Here is a 17,010-nt window from a genome sequence, read left to right as displayed (position 1 = left end):
CAACCTGAGTTTGAGTCTTATTTCCTATACTGCTTCACGGCACAAACTTGAGCAAGTCTCCAAGAACCATTAAGTTCAAGAGATTATTAGGAAATAGTTATTGCTTTACCTGCACTTCTATGCATAACAAAAACAACAGTTGCACAATTCTTAGGCAAAATATTGTCTTTCTTAACTTTACCACATTTTGGTGATGTAGTTAATAATGGCTAAGTATAGAAGATCTTAAGACTTTACCAATTCATTTGTACTGTTAGATTAGAGAAATATAATTTAGCTAATTTTCTAATTAACTACAAAATATCAAATCATTGGGAGGGTTACTAAAAAGTAGCCAAGCCATCTTCCCACAGTTAAATCTCAGGAAGCTTTCTAGAAAAGAATACTTACTTCAAAAAACACTTTTATTTTTATTAGAGTTAAAATAGCAAATAGCCAAAAGGACTGATCTAGTGCCCCCTTGCTTTCTGTTGTTCAAGTCATGATTAGCAGCAGCTCAACAATCCTATGAATATTGCTCATTTTTGAAAAATTTCAACATGCTGGAATAAACACATAAGTAAATACCATAGGAAGTTTTCTAGATGATTTATAAATTATTGCTAATCTTGTTTACAAAGGAAGTGTTATCTCCCAGATGACGCAAAATATCTTTCCTTCTAAACACATATCTCTTTGAGAATTTAGGAAATAAGACCGGCAACACACACACACACGTACGTGTGTGTGTGTGTGTGTGTGTGTGTGTGTAAATTCACTTATAAGCCCACTGCTGCTGCTGCTGCTAAGTCACTTCAGTCGTGTCCGACTCTGTGTGACCCCATAGACGGAAGCCCACAGGCTACCCCGTCCCTGGGATTCTCCAGGCAAGAACACTGGGGTAGGTTGCCATTTCCTTCTCCAATGTGTGAAAGTGAAAAGTGAAAGTGAAGTCGCTCAGTCATGTCCGACCCTTAGCGACCCCACGGACTGCAGCCTACCAGGCTCCTCCATCCATGGGATTTTCTAGGCAAGAGTACTGGAGTGGCTTGCCATTGCCTTCTCCAATAAGCCCACTACCTAGAGGTAATTTCCATCAACAATTTGGTAAATATCCTTCTAACCATCATCTTTTTCTTCTCTTCCACTTATTCCTTCAGCTACAAACTTGGTTGAGCTTCTATCTTTCTAAAAGTTATCTGGAACTAAATTATTTCTTTGTTTAGTTTACAAGGCATCTTAGGCAAACGAATATTTCTGATCCTCAGTTTTCAAATCCAATAATGGGCAGTTTAGGGACCTCCCTGGGGGTCCAGTGGCTAAGACTCCACGTTCCTAATGCAGGGGGCCCAGATTCAATCCCTGGTCAGGAAACTAAGATTCCCACATACCACAATGAAGCCCACAAGCCACAGCTACTGAGCCCTAGGGCTCTAGTGCCCACAGGCCAGGACTAGAGAAGCACACATGCCTGAAGCAAGACCCAGTTCAGTTCAGTTCAGTTGCTCAGTCGTGTACAACTCTTTGCAACCCCATGGACTGCAGCAAGCCAGGCTTCCCTGTCCATCACTAACTGCCCGAGTTTAGTCAAATTCATGTCCATCGTGTCGGTGATGCCATCCAACAGTCTCATCCTCTGTCGTTCCCTTTTCCTCTTGCCTTCAATCTTTCCCAGTATCAGTGTCTTCTGCAATGAGTCAGCTCTTCCCATCAGGTGGCCAAAGTATTGGAGCTTCAGCTTCAGCATCAGTCCTTCCAATGAATATTCAGGACTGATTTTCTTTAGGATTGACTGGTTGTATCTCCTTGCAGTCCAAGGGACTCTCATGAGTCTTCTCCAACACCACAATTCAAAAGCATCAATTCTTCAGTGCTCAGCTTTCTTTATAGCCCAAGTCTCACATCCAATAATGACCACTGGAAAAACCATACCTTTGACTAGATGGACCTTTGTTGGCAAAGTAATGTTTCTGCTTTGAAATATCCTGTCTAGTTTGGTCATACCTTTTCTTCCAAGGAGCAAGTCTCTTTTAATTTCATGGCTGCAGTCACCATCTGCAGTGAATTTGGAGCCTCCCCAAAATAAAGTCTGTCACTGTTTCCATTGTTTCCCTATCTATTTGCCATGAAGTGATGGGGACCATATGCCATGATCTAAGTTTTCTGAATGTTGAGTTTTAAGCCAAGTTTTTCACTCTCCTCTTTTGCCAAAATAAATATTTTTAAAATTTTAATTTTTAATTAAATTTAACTTTCAATTTGTTAAAAAAATTAATTAAAATTTTTAATTAAAAATTTTGAAAAGCAGGGCAATCTAATCCTTATTACCTTATGAAAGGAGATTGACTGTGAAGAACATTGTATCTGACAGGTGATAAGAGTCTAGTGAATTGTCAAAAATATACTTGTGGAATAAAAAGAAAAAAAAACTATATATATCTGGCATTATTATTCCACTGGTCATGGTTACATGGCTATTGCTCAGCTACTTAATAAAAAGTTTACCATCTCTCTTGAACTCCCCTACCTCAAGCAGAGTATTATTTTATTTATTTGTATATATTTTAATGGACAACAGAAGAATAAATACATATTCATATCAAATCTATTTGCTAATTGAAAAAAAAACAAAGGAAAGTACTGCAATATAAGCCAATTGTTATGCATAAACTAATGCAGATGGAGAAGAAAACAATTTCAAAGGAATTTCCTATTACATAGGAATCAAACATTTTTGGAATTGCCACCCAGTCACTAGCTGGTGTTCTCAGACTCATGCATTTCAGGTCTGTGAAAGAAAGTCACTTTACAACTGGTTAACACATGAAGGCCAAAAGGTTTCAAGAAGAGAATTCTAAAGATTCAAGGGAAACATGAGAATTTTAGTTTATTGGCTGTTTATATTAGAGGGGGTTGCAAAATGATTTTGGTAAAGCACTAAGGCTGTGGGTCACATAGGCTTGGATTTAAATTCTTGTTCACTCAAACTTTAGATAACTGATCTCTAGCAATATAACTAACCTCCCTGACACTTCATTTCCTAATTTATGAAATGGGAATAGTAATATGACTGCAATTATTGGGCTGTAGTGAGAATTAAATAAAATGAATATAAACCACTTTGCACAGGGTGAAAACATAAGTAAGAAAAGCTGTCATAATTTTTTGCACTAATATTGATTTATTTACATTCACACCATCCTTAACATGAGTTCACCATATGTTCAGGTGAAGAAATATTTAAGACAGAGATAAGTTCTACAGTTTGAGACAAATTGAAGAAAGACAAAATTTAAGTTCACTAATTTGTTTCCTCCAAAACATATAAAATGAGTGAGTGCTCAGATAAAGACTGTATTCACAGAAAGGGCTCAGTAAATAGCTATCATTATTATCACTATTATCTTTGCTTTTACATCATCCTATTTCATTCCAGCTTTCTTGGGGACACTCACAGGAGGTTATGGCAAAATAAAATATCTATTTTTTAAAGCCTTTATATACACAGTGAGATCTAACTTGATAATAAAATCGTAAATGCAAATGAAATGCAAAGCCAGCATCGCCTGATATTCAAATTCTTGGTTGAGAAATCTCATGAAAACAAGTTTCTGAGCTCTTCCTCAAAAATCACAAGCTCTGTACAGAGATTGGCCTTTGGTCTCTGGAACTGAGCTGTCCATTCTCCTCTTTCTTCCAGAGGATGGGATCAGGACAGGATCCCCATCAGTGAGAGCTTCTGAAATAAGTGCTGCTCAAGCATCTCACAGCTGATCCCACCAGCTCTCCCACTTGTCACTGTAGAGATATTTAAGGGCATTTTAATCCCAGAATGGGGAGTCGATGAGGGACTAGCTCTCAATATTCAGAGACCTGCACACTGGCTGACATGACACATTTTGCAGTGAAGTGAGGCTGGGATGGAGGTTTGGTCTCCCTGTGGTTGTGGTTAGTGAATAACAGTAGTGGTTTCTGGGCTCCTCTGTCAGGAACGACTGCCCCCAGCATCCCTTATGCTCTGGTGGCATCTCTGAAGGGTGCAACATCTGAGCAATTTTAGATTTTCAGGATACTTATTTTCCGAATTAAGTCATTTAATCCTCAAAACTTAAGCACATACATAATGTTAGTTCCTTTTTACAGATGAAAAAGACAGAGAGGTGAAACAGCTTGCTAACATTGACAAGACTCATTAATGCTGTAGACAAGAAGAGAAACAAAGACTTTTTGAGTCAAAACACTTAATCTTTGATTTAAAAACAACTATTTCTGAATCTCTTGGAATTTTATCACATTTATGGTATAGATTATTTTCTATGACACAGGTTTGTGATTGCTGCCTATTCTGTGACGCATGTTCTTGTGCTTAGTCACTAAGTCATGTCCCACTCTTTGCGACTCCATGGACTGTAGCCCACCAGGCTCCTCTGTCCATGGGATTTCCTAGACAGGAATACTGGAGTGGGTTGCCATTCCTTCTTCAGGGGATCTTTCTAAACCAAGAACTGAACCCACATTTCTGGATTGGCAGACGGATTCTTTACCACTCCACCACCAGTGAAACGTTCTATAACACACACTGGTTCTTAAATCACTGGTAATTTCACAGAAGAACTGCTTCATTTTCAGAATTTTCTTTTCTTCTGTTGAAGTCTAAAACTAATTTAATGTGCAGGCATTTTCTGCCTTAACTGTATAGACTTTATAAATGATGCTTCTTTTATGCTCACCAGTACTCTATTTCCAATTCTTTTTGTGAACTATGGAATACTACAGGGAATGATGGAAATGCAATTTTTGAAAACTACTTCTGTGTGCAAATCCTGTCTTCTCAGGAATGAGATGAGTAAAAAGTTTGTTTGTTTTTTAAATTACTATAGCAGGAGAACATTTATATACCTCTCAAACCTAGGATGATCAGAAAAAGTATACTTTGATAAATGTACTTTTAGAAGACTCTTTCTTTACTGTTCTACATTTTTTTCATGTATAGTTGCTTTCCCTCTTTTAAAATAAAACTTCACTCCAGCTATAGTGCTTGGTATAATGAGTGTTCAAGAATATTGCTCTTGATCTGTTTCATACCCACAATCAGGGCAACATTATGACTTTTGTGAGCTCTTGGTACTTTCATCCTCATGGACCATTTCCTCCATAAAATATTAAAAATCATATTTTCTGACTGCATTGTTACATAGATGACTATGATCAAGTTGAATTTAAATTATATTGTTTTTCTTGCTGTTTTAAAATCAAAATATTTCAGGGACTTTTGAAAATATTGTGGGCTCTAGGCACTGTGTCGACTATGCTGTAATGGATAACAAACCTTACTTACAATATATGAGCCCCTGCAAAAAAACTGATCCAGACGAATACAGGAAATAAATTTCTACAAATATCGCTAGTGTGTGGTTTTGTTTTTTTTTTTAACCCGAATACTCCACACAAGGTCTATTCATCATCAGTTTTCATTATTTGTGTCTGGAGCTTCTTCATGACATTATTCACTTCTGCATTTCTCAGGGTATAGATTAAAGGATTCAACATAGGAGTTCAGTTCAGCTCAGTCGCTCAGTCGTGTCCGACTCTCCGCAACCCCACGAATCACAGCACGCCAGGCCTCCCTGTCCATCACCAACTCCCGGAGTACACTCAAACTCATGTCCACAGAGTCGGTGATGCCATCCAGCCATCTCATTCTCCGTCGTCCCCTTCTCCTCCCACCCCCAACCTTTCCCAGCATCAGAGTCTTTTCCAGTGAGTCAACTCGTCGCATGAGGTGGCCAAAGTATTGCAGTTTCAGCTTTAGCATCAGTCCCTCCAATGAACACCCAGGATTGATCTCCTTTAGAATGGACTGGTTGGATCTCCTTGCAGTCCAAGGGACTCTCAAGAGTCTTCTCCAACACCACAGTTCAAAAGCATCGATTCTTCGGCGATCAGCTTTCTTCACAGTCCAACGCTCACATCCATACATGACCACGGGAAAAACCATTGCCTTGACTAGATGGACCTTGGTTGGCAAAGTAATGTCTCTGCTTTTTAATAGACTATCAAGGTTGGTCATAACTTTCCTTCCAAGGAGCAAGCGTCTTTTAATTTCATGGCTGCAATCAGCATCCGCAGTGATTTTGGAGCCCAAAAAAATAAAGTCTGACATTATTTCCACTGTTTTTCCATCTATTTCCCATGAAGTGATGGGACCAGATGCCATGATCTTTGTTTTCTGAATGTTGAGCTTCAAGCCAACCTTTTCACTCTCCTCTTTCACTTTCATCAAGAGGCTTTTGAGTTCCTCTTCATTTTCTGCCATAAGGGTAGTGTCATCTGCATATCTGAGGTTATTGATATTTCTCCCAGCAATCTTGATTCCAACTTGTGCTTCTTCCAGCCCAGCGTTCCTCATGATGTACTCTGCATATAAGTTAAATAAGCAAGGTGACAATATACAGCCTTGACGTACTCCTTTTCCTATTTGGAACCAGTCTGTTGTTCCATGTCCAGTTCTAACAGTTGCTTCCTGACCTGCATACAGGTTTCTCAAGAGGCAGGTCAGGTGGTCTGGGATTCCCATCTCTTTCAGAATGTTCCACAGTTTATTGTGATCCACACAGTCAAAGGCTTTCGCATAGTCAATGAAGCAGAAATAGATGTTTTTCTGAAACTCTCTTGCTTTCTCCATGATCCATCAGATGTTGGCAATTTGATCTCTGGTGCCTCTGCCTTTTCTAAAACCTGCTTGAACATCTGGGAGTTCACGGTTTACATACTGCTGAAGCCTGGCTTGGAGAATTTTGAGCATGACTTTACTAGCGTGTGAGATGAGTGCAATTGTGCAGTAGTTTGAGCATTCTTTGACATTGTCTTTCTTTGGGATTGGAATGAAGACTGACCTCTTCCAGTTACTATGGTGCAAAACACAGTCACTGCTTTGTTAATGGGGAAGGAGGTCATGGGTCTTAAGTAGAGGAATGAACAAGGTACAAAGAATGAGATGATAGCTGTGACTGCACAGGTGGACAGAGCTTCAGAGCTATGAGTCCTCAGGGCGTGCAGGATGACAATGTAGGAAGCAACCAGCATCGAAAAAGTTAGCAAACAGAGTGACCCACTGTTAGCAGAAATCGGGGGCCCCAGAGTGTGCATGTCCATGCAGGCTAGCTCCAAGAGAGGTATTAAATCACACATAAAATGGTCAATGACACCAGGGCCACAGAATGGTAACTGAACCATGAACAAAATCTGGATCCCTCCATGGAGAAACCATAAAGCCCCAGCCACTACAACCAGGAAAGCACACACAGGTTGACTCATGACGGTCATGCAGTGCAGGGGCTTACAGATGGCTGCATAGAGGTCATAGGTTATGACAATCAACAAGACAATTTCGGCTCCAGCAAAGAAATGTTCAGCAAAGACCTGAGTCATGCAGCCACTGAAGGAAATGGTGTTCTTTCTAGAGACCAAGTCAAACATCAACTTGGGTGCTATGGAGGAAGAGTAGAAACCATCTATCATGGACAAATAGGACAGAAGAAAGTACACGGGAGAACCAAGGGCTGGGCTGGTGGAGATGGTGACAGAGATGAGCAGGTTACCTGCCAGTGTGATAAAGTAGGTGACTAAACGCACAGCAAATAAGAGTGTCTGCATTTCTGCATTCTGGGTCAGGCCCAGTACAATGAATTCTGTTATGCTGCTCATCCTTTCCATCAATTCATCTTGGTCCTTCTGGAAAGATCACAGCTTTTCTGAATACAGTCTCAAATTTAACATAAAATATTTCATCATATATACAGAATCAATCTATTTAGTGATATATAAATACTAATCACAGTTTTGTAAAGCAACTTGTAGTTTTCAACAGCAACTTTTAAGGAATATTGCTGTTGTTTAGTCTTTAAGTCATGTCTGACTGATTTGTGACCCCATTATCTATAGACTGCCAGGTTCCTCTGTCCATGGGATTTCCGAGGCCAGAATAGTGCAATGGGTTGTCATTTTCTTCTACAAGGGATCTTCCCAAACCTGGGATTGAACCCATATCTTCTGCATTGGCAGGCAGAGGCTTCTACCACTGAGTCATCAGGGAAGCCCTTTGGGAACATTATAGTGTTTCTTAATATCTTCTCATCATTTTGTCCAAATTCTTTTTTAGAAAGTTTAACCTTCAATTCACAGAATCTAACCATAAAAATTATCTCAGTGAAATGAAATTGACTAAATTAAGTTAACCTTCTTAAGTTTCAGAAAAAGAATTAGTTATCACTAACCAGGATTAGTTAATTCTAGATTCCTCAGATTTTAAATTAAGCAGTCGTTGCTTTCTTCCCACCAGGCATTTGCCCCACAGCTGCAAATAAACTGTGTAAACTATCAAGAGTAACATTGAAGTTCTTATGTCTCTAGACAGCTCTCTCATTTTCTGGATTTACTCAGAAAATGAACTGTTAGTTAAGAAATTGGTAGCTCTAGGATTTAATTTTGACTCGACTCACTTTCTTGGCTTCTTGTGAGGTTATAAATGCATCTTCGAACATTATTATGAAAAATTCTTCAAATCAGGAAGAACTGGTACATGGAATTATGGAATGTATAAGTAAATCAAATCCATTTGCTTGGACATGGTTTTCTCAGATCAACTCTGCCAAAGAGACCTTGGGAGCAGCAAGTCCCAAACAGGTCTTCGGCTTACTGATGCACTGCTCTGTGGCTGTTATTTATTTCAAGGTCCTTCTTTGCAATTCTTTCTTCATTGATTCTAGAGAAGTGCTTAAATAGATTTTCACAAGGCGTGGAGTTTGGCACATTGATCTGTCAAGTCCTCAGAGGATTAGTAATTGGCCCTGTTGGAATCTTTACTGATGTGTCAGTCAAGGACTTTCCTTTGCTCCTATCTGGCTCTCACAAACAACAAATAGAGGCCAGAAATGCAGTTGAGCTCTGGTTAAACACATGCCTCTGGCTATGGTTAAGGCTGAGGCTTGGTAAGGTAAGTGCAAAGTTTGGTGACAAGGTTTTGTTCCTCATTTTGGCACTGGTGACCCTGGCAGAGGATATATGGGGTGATTTTAGGCATAGGTCAGAGTTGATAGAATAAATTTCTCTCTGAAAATATGAATGTTCAAAAGGCTATGGTTGCTCTGAGAATGAAAATGACAGTTTTCAAAGTTATGTACCAACTTATCCTGAGATATTGTGACGTTTTTATGAGTGACTCACTGAGGAGACTTAGATGACAGGACTCTCAGTTCCCAAACACTGAGTAATTTAAAAGTCATAAGCATATAAACTTCCTCTGGGATGAGTACCTAGGTGACAGATTCTCATGGTTTCTGTGGTATTCTCATGGTATTCTCTCTACACAGAGAGAATCATGGGAATTTACAGTAAGTCCTAGGCTTTCACAGAGTAGCCAGTGAGAAAACCACACCCAGCTAGTCACTCATGTATAAAGACGTACAGAGGTAGAGAACAGAAGCACTACAGAAAGGAGGCTCCACTACAGCCATCTGTCTCTCTGCTTCTGAGGTGATGAAGAGCCAGCTGGGACCCTGCACAGAATCACCTTTCTTTGTTATCAACCTTTACCTTTAAGCCAAATGAAGGCATTCCTGAAGTTCAGAACAGAGAGGAAGCCACGCACTCAGCTCTCGCCACAAGAGTTAACAACTTTACTCCTGTTTGCTGCCAGCCCCACTCAAAGTCTGTCCCTCCCCCTTGATCCTTTTGTTGTCATACAATACACATACATGAAGCTTAGCATTTTAAGTGCGCCATTCAGTGGCATTTAATACATTTATTAATACATTGTCATGTAAATATCTTCATAACTTTTGCATCTTCTCAGATTGAAACTCCACATCCGTTAAATAATTGCTCCTCATTCCTGCCTTCCCCCAGCCCCTAGAAACCATAATTTTGTTCTCTTTGCCTTTAAGAGTTTTATTATTTTATACAATTAAATACATGGAATTATGCAGCATTTGTCCTTCTATCACTGACTTATTTTACTTATAATAATGACATAAGTATTCATACATGTTGTTGCAAATGGCAGGATTTCCTTCTTTTTAAAGCCTGAATGATTTTCCATGTAAGTATACACCACATTAGAAAATCCATTCACCTACTGATGGTCATTTAGGTTGTTTCCACGTTCTGGCTGTTGTGAATAATGCTGATAGTGAAAAGTGAAAGTTGTTCAGTCTTGTCTGACTCTTTGCAACCCCATGGACTATACAGTAAATGGAATTCTCCAGGTCAGAATACTGGAGTGGGCAGCTTTTCCCTTCTCCAAGGGATCTTTCCAATCCAGGGATTGAACCCAGGTCTCCTACATTGCAGGGGGATTCTTTACCAGCTGAATCACCAGGGAAGCCCAACAATACTGGAATGGGTGGCCTATCCCTTCTCCAGCGGATCTTCCTGACCCAGGAATTGAACTGGGGCCTCCTGCATCGCAGGTGAATTCTTTACCAATTGAGCTATCAAGGAAGCCTAAAAGTGAAAGTTACTCAGTTGTGTCCAATTCTGCGACCCTATGGACTATACAGTCCATGCAATTTTCCAGACCAGATTACTGGAGTGGGAAGACTTTCCTTTCTCCAGGGGATCTTCCCAGGCCAGGGATTGGACAATGCTGAAATAAACTTAATAGTGCAAATACTTCCTTGAGATCCTAATTTAAATTGTTTTGAATACATACTCAGAAGTAGGACTACAGGACATACAGTACTTCTAACTTTGATTTTTTGAGGAAACCCCCTCCTGTTTTCCAGAGGGTCTGTATCAATTCATATTCCCATGGACAGTAAGACAAAGTCCCCATTTCTCCACATCTTTGCAACACTTTTGTTTTATATAATGGATGTTCTAACAATGAGGGGATATCTCACTGTTGTTTTGATTTTCATTTCCCTGATGGTTAATGTTGTTAAACATCTTTTCATATACTGTTATTTATATTTATGTCTCCTTTGTAGAAATACATATTCAAGTCTTTTTCCCATTTAAAAAATTAAGCTATTTTTGAGCATGTAAACACTAGATTAAAGTGAAGGTGAAATCATCAGTCGTGTCTGACTCTTTGCAACCCCATGGACTGTAGCCTACCAGGCTCCTCCATTCATGGGATTTTCCAGGTAAGAATACTGGAGTAGGTTGCCATTTCCTTCTCCAGGGGATCTTCCCAACCCAGGAATTAAACCTGGGTCTCCGGCATTGAAGACAGATGCTTTACCTTCTGAGCCACAGGGAAACCCTTTAGGTACTAGATACCTAAGTTATTACATGAAAATAATAATTTAATTACCTAAAATTTAATTTGTTTCTACTGAATTGGAACATTTAGCAGACATTGATTTTTCTAGTTCAACCTGAGTACATCTCTGACAATTTTCAGCAGGGTTCCACATAGATACATGGCCCTTGTGTAACCCATGAATAGGATTTCCTGAAATCTCTGTATGTATAGTCCATACCTGAGTCCATATTTCAGTTAAATCTTTCTTCTTCTATTCAATGAGGTTTTCTACATTTTCTGTTGTGTTTCCAATAGTAACACAAATTAATGTAAAGTAAACTGCAGTAGAATGGGGAGACATTGACTTGGCTGTAGCTGGAGATGTGCCCTACTTCTCTTTTACCCCCACTTGCTCATTTACCCCCGCTTCTGCCTGTGCTGTAGACAGTATCACCCATAAGAAGTTAAATTACTCTTTCTCCTTGCTTTACACATTATATATACTTCTGGGTTTTGCTTTCTTTCAACTTGGAGAAATCTTTCTAGTTAAAGACTACCCATCCTTCTGCAGTCTAAAGGGATGAATCAATGTTAAAAAAAAAAAAAGTTTGTGACCATCAGTGAAAGATTCTATTAAACGACTATGTGTCTATTCACTTGAGGGAAGGAGGAATAACCAATGCCCTGTCTTAAGCAATGTCCTTGTAAATTACCAGATTCCTACCTACCCTTTATTCTCCTTATATTCAGGAAATGCCTGTGTTTATCTAAGTTTTGATAAAATAAAAACAGTCCCACCCACAAGCAATATACTATTTTCCTGGAAACATGAGTCTTCTTAAAGAAGCTAAATATCTCAACCTGCTGAGAATCTGATGATCAGTATGATGAGAGAGTTGGATGGCATCGATGACCTGGACATGAATTTGAGCAAACTCTGGGAGTTGGTATGGGAACTCCCAGGGAAGGCTGGCAGGCTGCAGTCTATGGGGTCGCAAAGAGTTGAACACGACTGAGCAGTTGAACTAAACTGAATGATAAGAAGTGGGGCCTCTCTGGTGGCTCAGTGGTAAAGAACCTGCCTGGCAATGCTGGAGATTTAAGAGATTCAAGTTAAATCCCTGGGTGGAGAAGATTCCCTGAAGGAGAAAATGGCACCCCCACTCCAATATTCTCGCCTGGATAATCCCATGAAAGAGGAGCTTGGCTGGCTACAGTCCGAAGGGTTGCAAGTGTCAGACATGACTGAGTCTCTGAGTGGTGGAGCATTGTGTGCCAATACCAGATCAATGCTCAAAAGCTATATATGACAAACCCACGGCAAACATTATCCTCAACGGTGAAAAACTGAAAGCATTTCCCCTAAAGTCAGGAACAAGACAAGGGTGCCCACTCTCACCACTACTATTCAACATAGATCTGGAAGTTTTGGCTACAGCAATCAGAGCAGAAAAAGACATAAAAGGAATACAAATTGGAAAAGAAGAAGTAAAACTTTCACTGTTCACTGATGACATGATCCTCTACACAGTAAACCCTAAAGACTCTACCAGAAAACTACTAGAGCTAATCAATGAATACAGTAAAGTTGCAGGATATAAAATCAACACACAAAAATCACTTGCATTCCTATACACTAATAATGAGAAAATAGAAAGAGAAATTAAGGAAACTATTCCATTCACTGTTGCAACGAAAAGAATTAAATACTTAGGAATATATCTACCTAAGGAAACAAAAGACTTGTACATAGAAAACTATAAAACACTAGTGAAAATAATCAAAGAGGACACTAATAGATGGAGAAATATACCGTATTCATGGATTGGAAGAATAAATATTGTAAAAATGAGTATATTACCCAAAGTAACTTATACATTCAATGCAATCCCTATCAAGCTACCAGCAATATTTTTCACAGAGCTAGAACAAATAATCTCACAATTTGTATGGAAATACAAAAATCCTCGAATAGCCAAAGCAATCTTGAGGAAGAAGAATGGAACTTGGGGAATCAACCTGTCAGACTTCAGGCTCTACTACAAAGCCACAGTCATCAAGACAGTATGGTACTGGCATAAAGACAGAAATATAGATCAATGGAACAAAATAGAAAGCCCAGAGATAAACCCACACACCTATGGACACCTTATCTTTGACAAAGGAGGCAAGAATATAAAATGGAGAAAAGACAGTCTCTTTAACAAGTGGTTCTGGGAAAACTGGTCAGCCATTTGTAAAAGAATGAAACTAGATCACTTCCTAACACCATACACAAAAATAAACTCAAAATGGATTAGAAAGCTAAATGTAAGACCAGAAACTATAAAACTCCTAGAGGAGAACGTAGGCAAAACACTCACTGACATAAATCACAGAAGGATCCTCCAAGACCCACCTCCCAGAATATTGGAAATAAAAGCAAAAATAAACAAATGGGACCTAATTGAAATCAAAAGCTTCTGCACAGCAAAGGAAACTATAAACAAGGTGAAAAGACAGCCTTCAGAATGGGAGAAATTAATAGCAAATGAAGCAACTGATAAAGGATTAATCTCCAAAATAAACAAGCAGCTCCCGCAGCTCAATTCCAGAAAAATAAATGACCCAATCAAAAAATGGGCCAAAGAACTAAACAGACATTTCTCCAAAGAAGACATACAGATGGCTAACAAGCACATGACAAAATGCTCAACATCCCTCATAATCAGAGAAATGCAAATTAAAACCACAATGAGATACCATTTCACACCAGTCAGAATGGCTGCTATCCAAAAGTCTACAAGCAATAAATGCTGGAGAGGATGTGGAGAGAAGGGAACCCTCTTACACTGTTGGTGGGAATGCAAACTAGTACAGCCACTATGGAGAACAGTGTGGAGATTCCTCAAAAAACTGGAAACAGAACTGTCACCAATCACACTCCTGGGCATAGACACCGAGGAAACCAGAATTGAAAGAGACACATGTACCCCAATGTTCATTGCAGCTCTGTTTATAATAGCGAGGACATGGAAGCAACCTAGATGTCCATCTTCAGACGAATGGATAAGAAAGCTTTGGTACATATACACAATGGAGTACTACTCAGCCATTAAAAAGAATGCATTTGAATCAGTTCTAATGAGGTGGATGAAACTAGAGCCTATTATACAGAGTGAAGTAAGCCAGAAAGAAAAACATCAATACACTATACTAACACATATATATGGAATTTAGAAAGATGCAAATGATAACCCTGTATACGAGACAGCAAAAGAGACACAGATGTATAGAACAGTCTTTAGGACTCTGTGGAAGAGGGTGAGGGTGTGATGATTTGGGAGAATGGCATTGAAACATGTATATTATCATATGTGAAATGAATCACCAGTTCAGGGTTGATGCATATTACAGGATGCTCTGGGCTGGTATGTGGGGATGACCCAGAGGGAGGATAAGGGGAGGAGGGAGGTGGGAGGGGGGTTCGGGAAAGGGAACTCATGTACACCCGGGGTGGATTCATGTCAATATATGGCAAAACCAACCAATATAATATTGTAAAATAATTATCCTCCAATAAAAAATAAAGAAAAAAAATAAACCATACACCATGTAGGGGTGTATGTGTGTGGGTGCAAGTGTGTGTGGTCACATGTGCACACTGGACATTTGTTTCAGAATTTCACACCACGTTATAGTTAGTACACAGTCATGCTTATATACTTCCATGACTTAGTTCAGTCAATCTTAATTGTATTCCCTGTTTTCTCAAAGTCTCATCAAACTGTAGATTCTTTCTGATATCACTGTCAGTATAAATCAGGTGCAAGTGAATCATCAATAACTGCTTTGATCAGTACTCTGAAGTGGAGAGTTGGAGGATCAGGTTGGTAACATTTCAATAAGGAGATTTTTCTCATGATACATTCTAAGTACCCCAGCCTGAGGAAGGCTCCATCTCAAAAACACATTGGGAAGAGAAATGTGGTGCCTCTGTGTTCTGCAGTTTAGAACAAACTTAAGAATTAAAAACATGAAGAGGCATATACTCACTTGCATGGTCAACAACACAGAATATTGATATATTAGGTATAATTTCAAACATTCAAATCAGCTTTATTCTGAAATTTTTTGATGATTTCTCAACTTTCACAATGACTAAGAATTCTTCTCTGAGAGTGACTGGTCGTTTCTTTCCCTAGGTTCCTGTATCCTCCATCCACAATTGCTCATTTTTTCCAGAGATTTTTCAGGGCATATTTCACCTCTGCATTTCTCAGGCTATAAATCAGGGGGTTGAAAATGGGTGTCAAAATACAGTAAAGCATGGCCACCATGTTGTCAATGAACAAAGTAGATGATGGCTACATGTAAATAAATATACAGGGCATGAAGAACAAGGCAACAACCGTGAAGTGGGCCCCACAGGTGGAGAGGGCTCTGCGCCTCCCCTCTGCACTGTGGGACCTCAAGGAGTGCAGGATGATGAGATAAGAGGCAGCCAGCAGGAGGAAGTTCAACAGGCAGATCACGCCACTGTTGTCCACCACCAGCAGGCCGATGACATAGGGGTCAGTGAAGGTAAGTTCCAGCAAGGGGTACAAGTCACAGACAAAATGATTGATCATGTTAGGCCCACAGAAGGGCAACTAGAGGACCAGCAGGAGCTGAACCAGGGAATGCAGGAAGCCCCCCAGCCAATCCAGCCCCACCAGCAGGGCACAGAGATGCCTGGTCATGACAGCCATGTAGTGCAGGGGCTTGCAGATGGCCACGTAGTGATCATAGGCCATCACCATGAGCAGGATGATCTCAGTTCCTCCCAGTAAATAGGCAACAAAGAATTGAGCCAGGCACCCCTCAAAAGTGATGACTCTCCCTTCATACAAGGAGTCAGCAATGAGTTTGGGAATCATAGACGAGGAACAGCAAGTATCAATAAAGAACAAACAGGAGAGGAAAAAGTACATAGGCAAGCTCAAGGTGGGGCTGAAGACAATGGTGATCATGATAAGCAGGTTGCCCCCAACAGAGACCAGGTAGACAATCAAAAAGAACACAAACAAAGCTCTCTGCACCTTGGGGTTTTGTGAGTCCCAGCATGAAAATCTCCATGACATTTCTTGGACTATCCATGAATCGAGAGCTGCCACAAGAACTTGGATGAAAAGAGGTTTACCAAAAAAAAAAGTGTTACTACCTCTTATAAGACATTTCAAAAAAATATATTGGAGGAATTCAATGTGCAATACAATTAAACCAAATCCAGAATCCCAAAGCAAAGGCATACAGATTATTTTTTGTGCTTTAAATTAGCAATTTTGCCAAAGTACAAAGTTAAATTACAGACAAAACAAACAACTCCCCCAAATATTACCTCTCTTGATTTGTGACCATTAAGAATAAATTCTCATTCTTCTTAGATTGATATCCTCATGGAGTTTTTTATAATAAAAATTATATATATATATATATATATATACACACACACACACATATAAGTTCATTAGAAATACCCAGTTATGGGAAACTAGTTTTCTTAAATATTTTTCATAGCCACACTTCCAACTCCCAATTGCACTGTTCAATGTGCCTGGTTACCTTCTATATTTCTTCCACCATCTACTATAACCATGGAAATCATCCGTGACTTTTCCTTTTACTAGTTCATCTTATAATCCAAAATGAATCACTGCAACTTTTCAAATCTTATTCCTTAATCTTCATCCATTCATTGATTCATTCATTTATTTATTCCATAAACATTTTTGAGTACCTAACACACTGCAATCACTGTGGAT

The 17,010-nt window shown here is 39.4% G+C and overlaps 1 protein-coding gene and 1 pseudogene across 1 annotated transcript; both read right to left on the bottom strand.

The window, feature by feature from the left end:
* Positions 1-5,433: 5,433 nt before the first annotated feature.
* Positions 5,434-7,695, bottom strand: LOC129560408 (olfactory receptor 4C45-like). The gene is made up of 2 exons (XM_088844630.1): positions 6,888-7,695; positions 5,434-5,537 (listed from the first exon to the last, which is right to left on the bottom strand). The coding sequence occupies exons 1-2, from the start codon at positions 7,693-7,695 to the stop codon at positions 5,434-5,436; spliced, it is 912 nt and encodes a 303-aa protein (XP_088700756.1).
* Positions 7,696-15,438: 7,743 nt separating this feature from the next.
* LOC129560472 (olfactory receptor 4C3D-like) lies at positions 15,439-16,345 on the bottom strand (annotated as a pseudogene).
* Positions 16,346-17,010: the final 665 nt, after the last annotated feature.

This window comes from Moschus berezovskii, chromosome 16 (assembly GCF_049115385.1).
Source record: "Moschus berezovskii isolate FMDL1 chromosome 16, NW_MosBer_1.0, whole genome shotgun sequence".
Taxonomy (NCBI): domain Eukaryota; kingdom Metazoa; phylum Chordata; class Mammalia; order Artiodactyla; family Moschidae; genus Moschus; species Moschus berezovskii.
Note: the sequence above shows the minus strand (reverse complement) of the source record. Positions and strands in the feature narration are given on the sequence as shown.

What these genes read in the sequence shown, in the direction of transcription:
- LOC129560408 (XM_088844630.1), bottom strand. Translation starts at nt 7,695, where the DNA reads ATGGAAAGGATGAGCAGCATAACAGAATTCATTGTACTGGGCCTGACC. An exon ending in GACTGTGTTTTGCACCATAG is followed by an intron (nt 5,538 to 6,887) that starts TAACTGGAAGAG and finishes CTGAGCTGAACT; the next exon opens with GAACTCCTATGTTGAATCCT.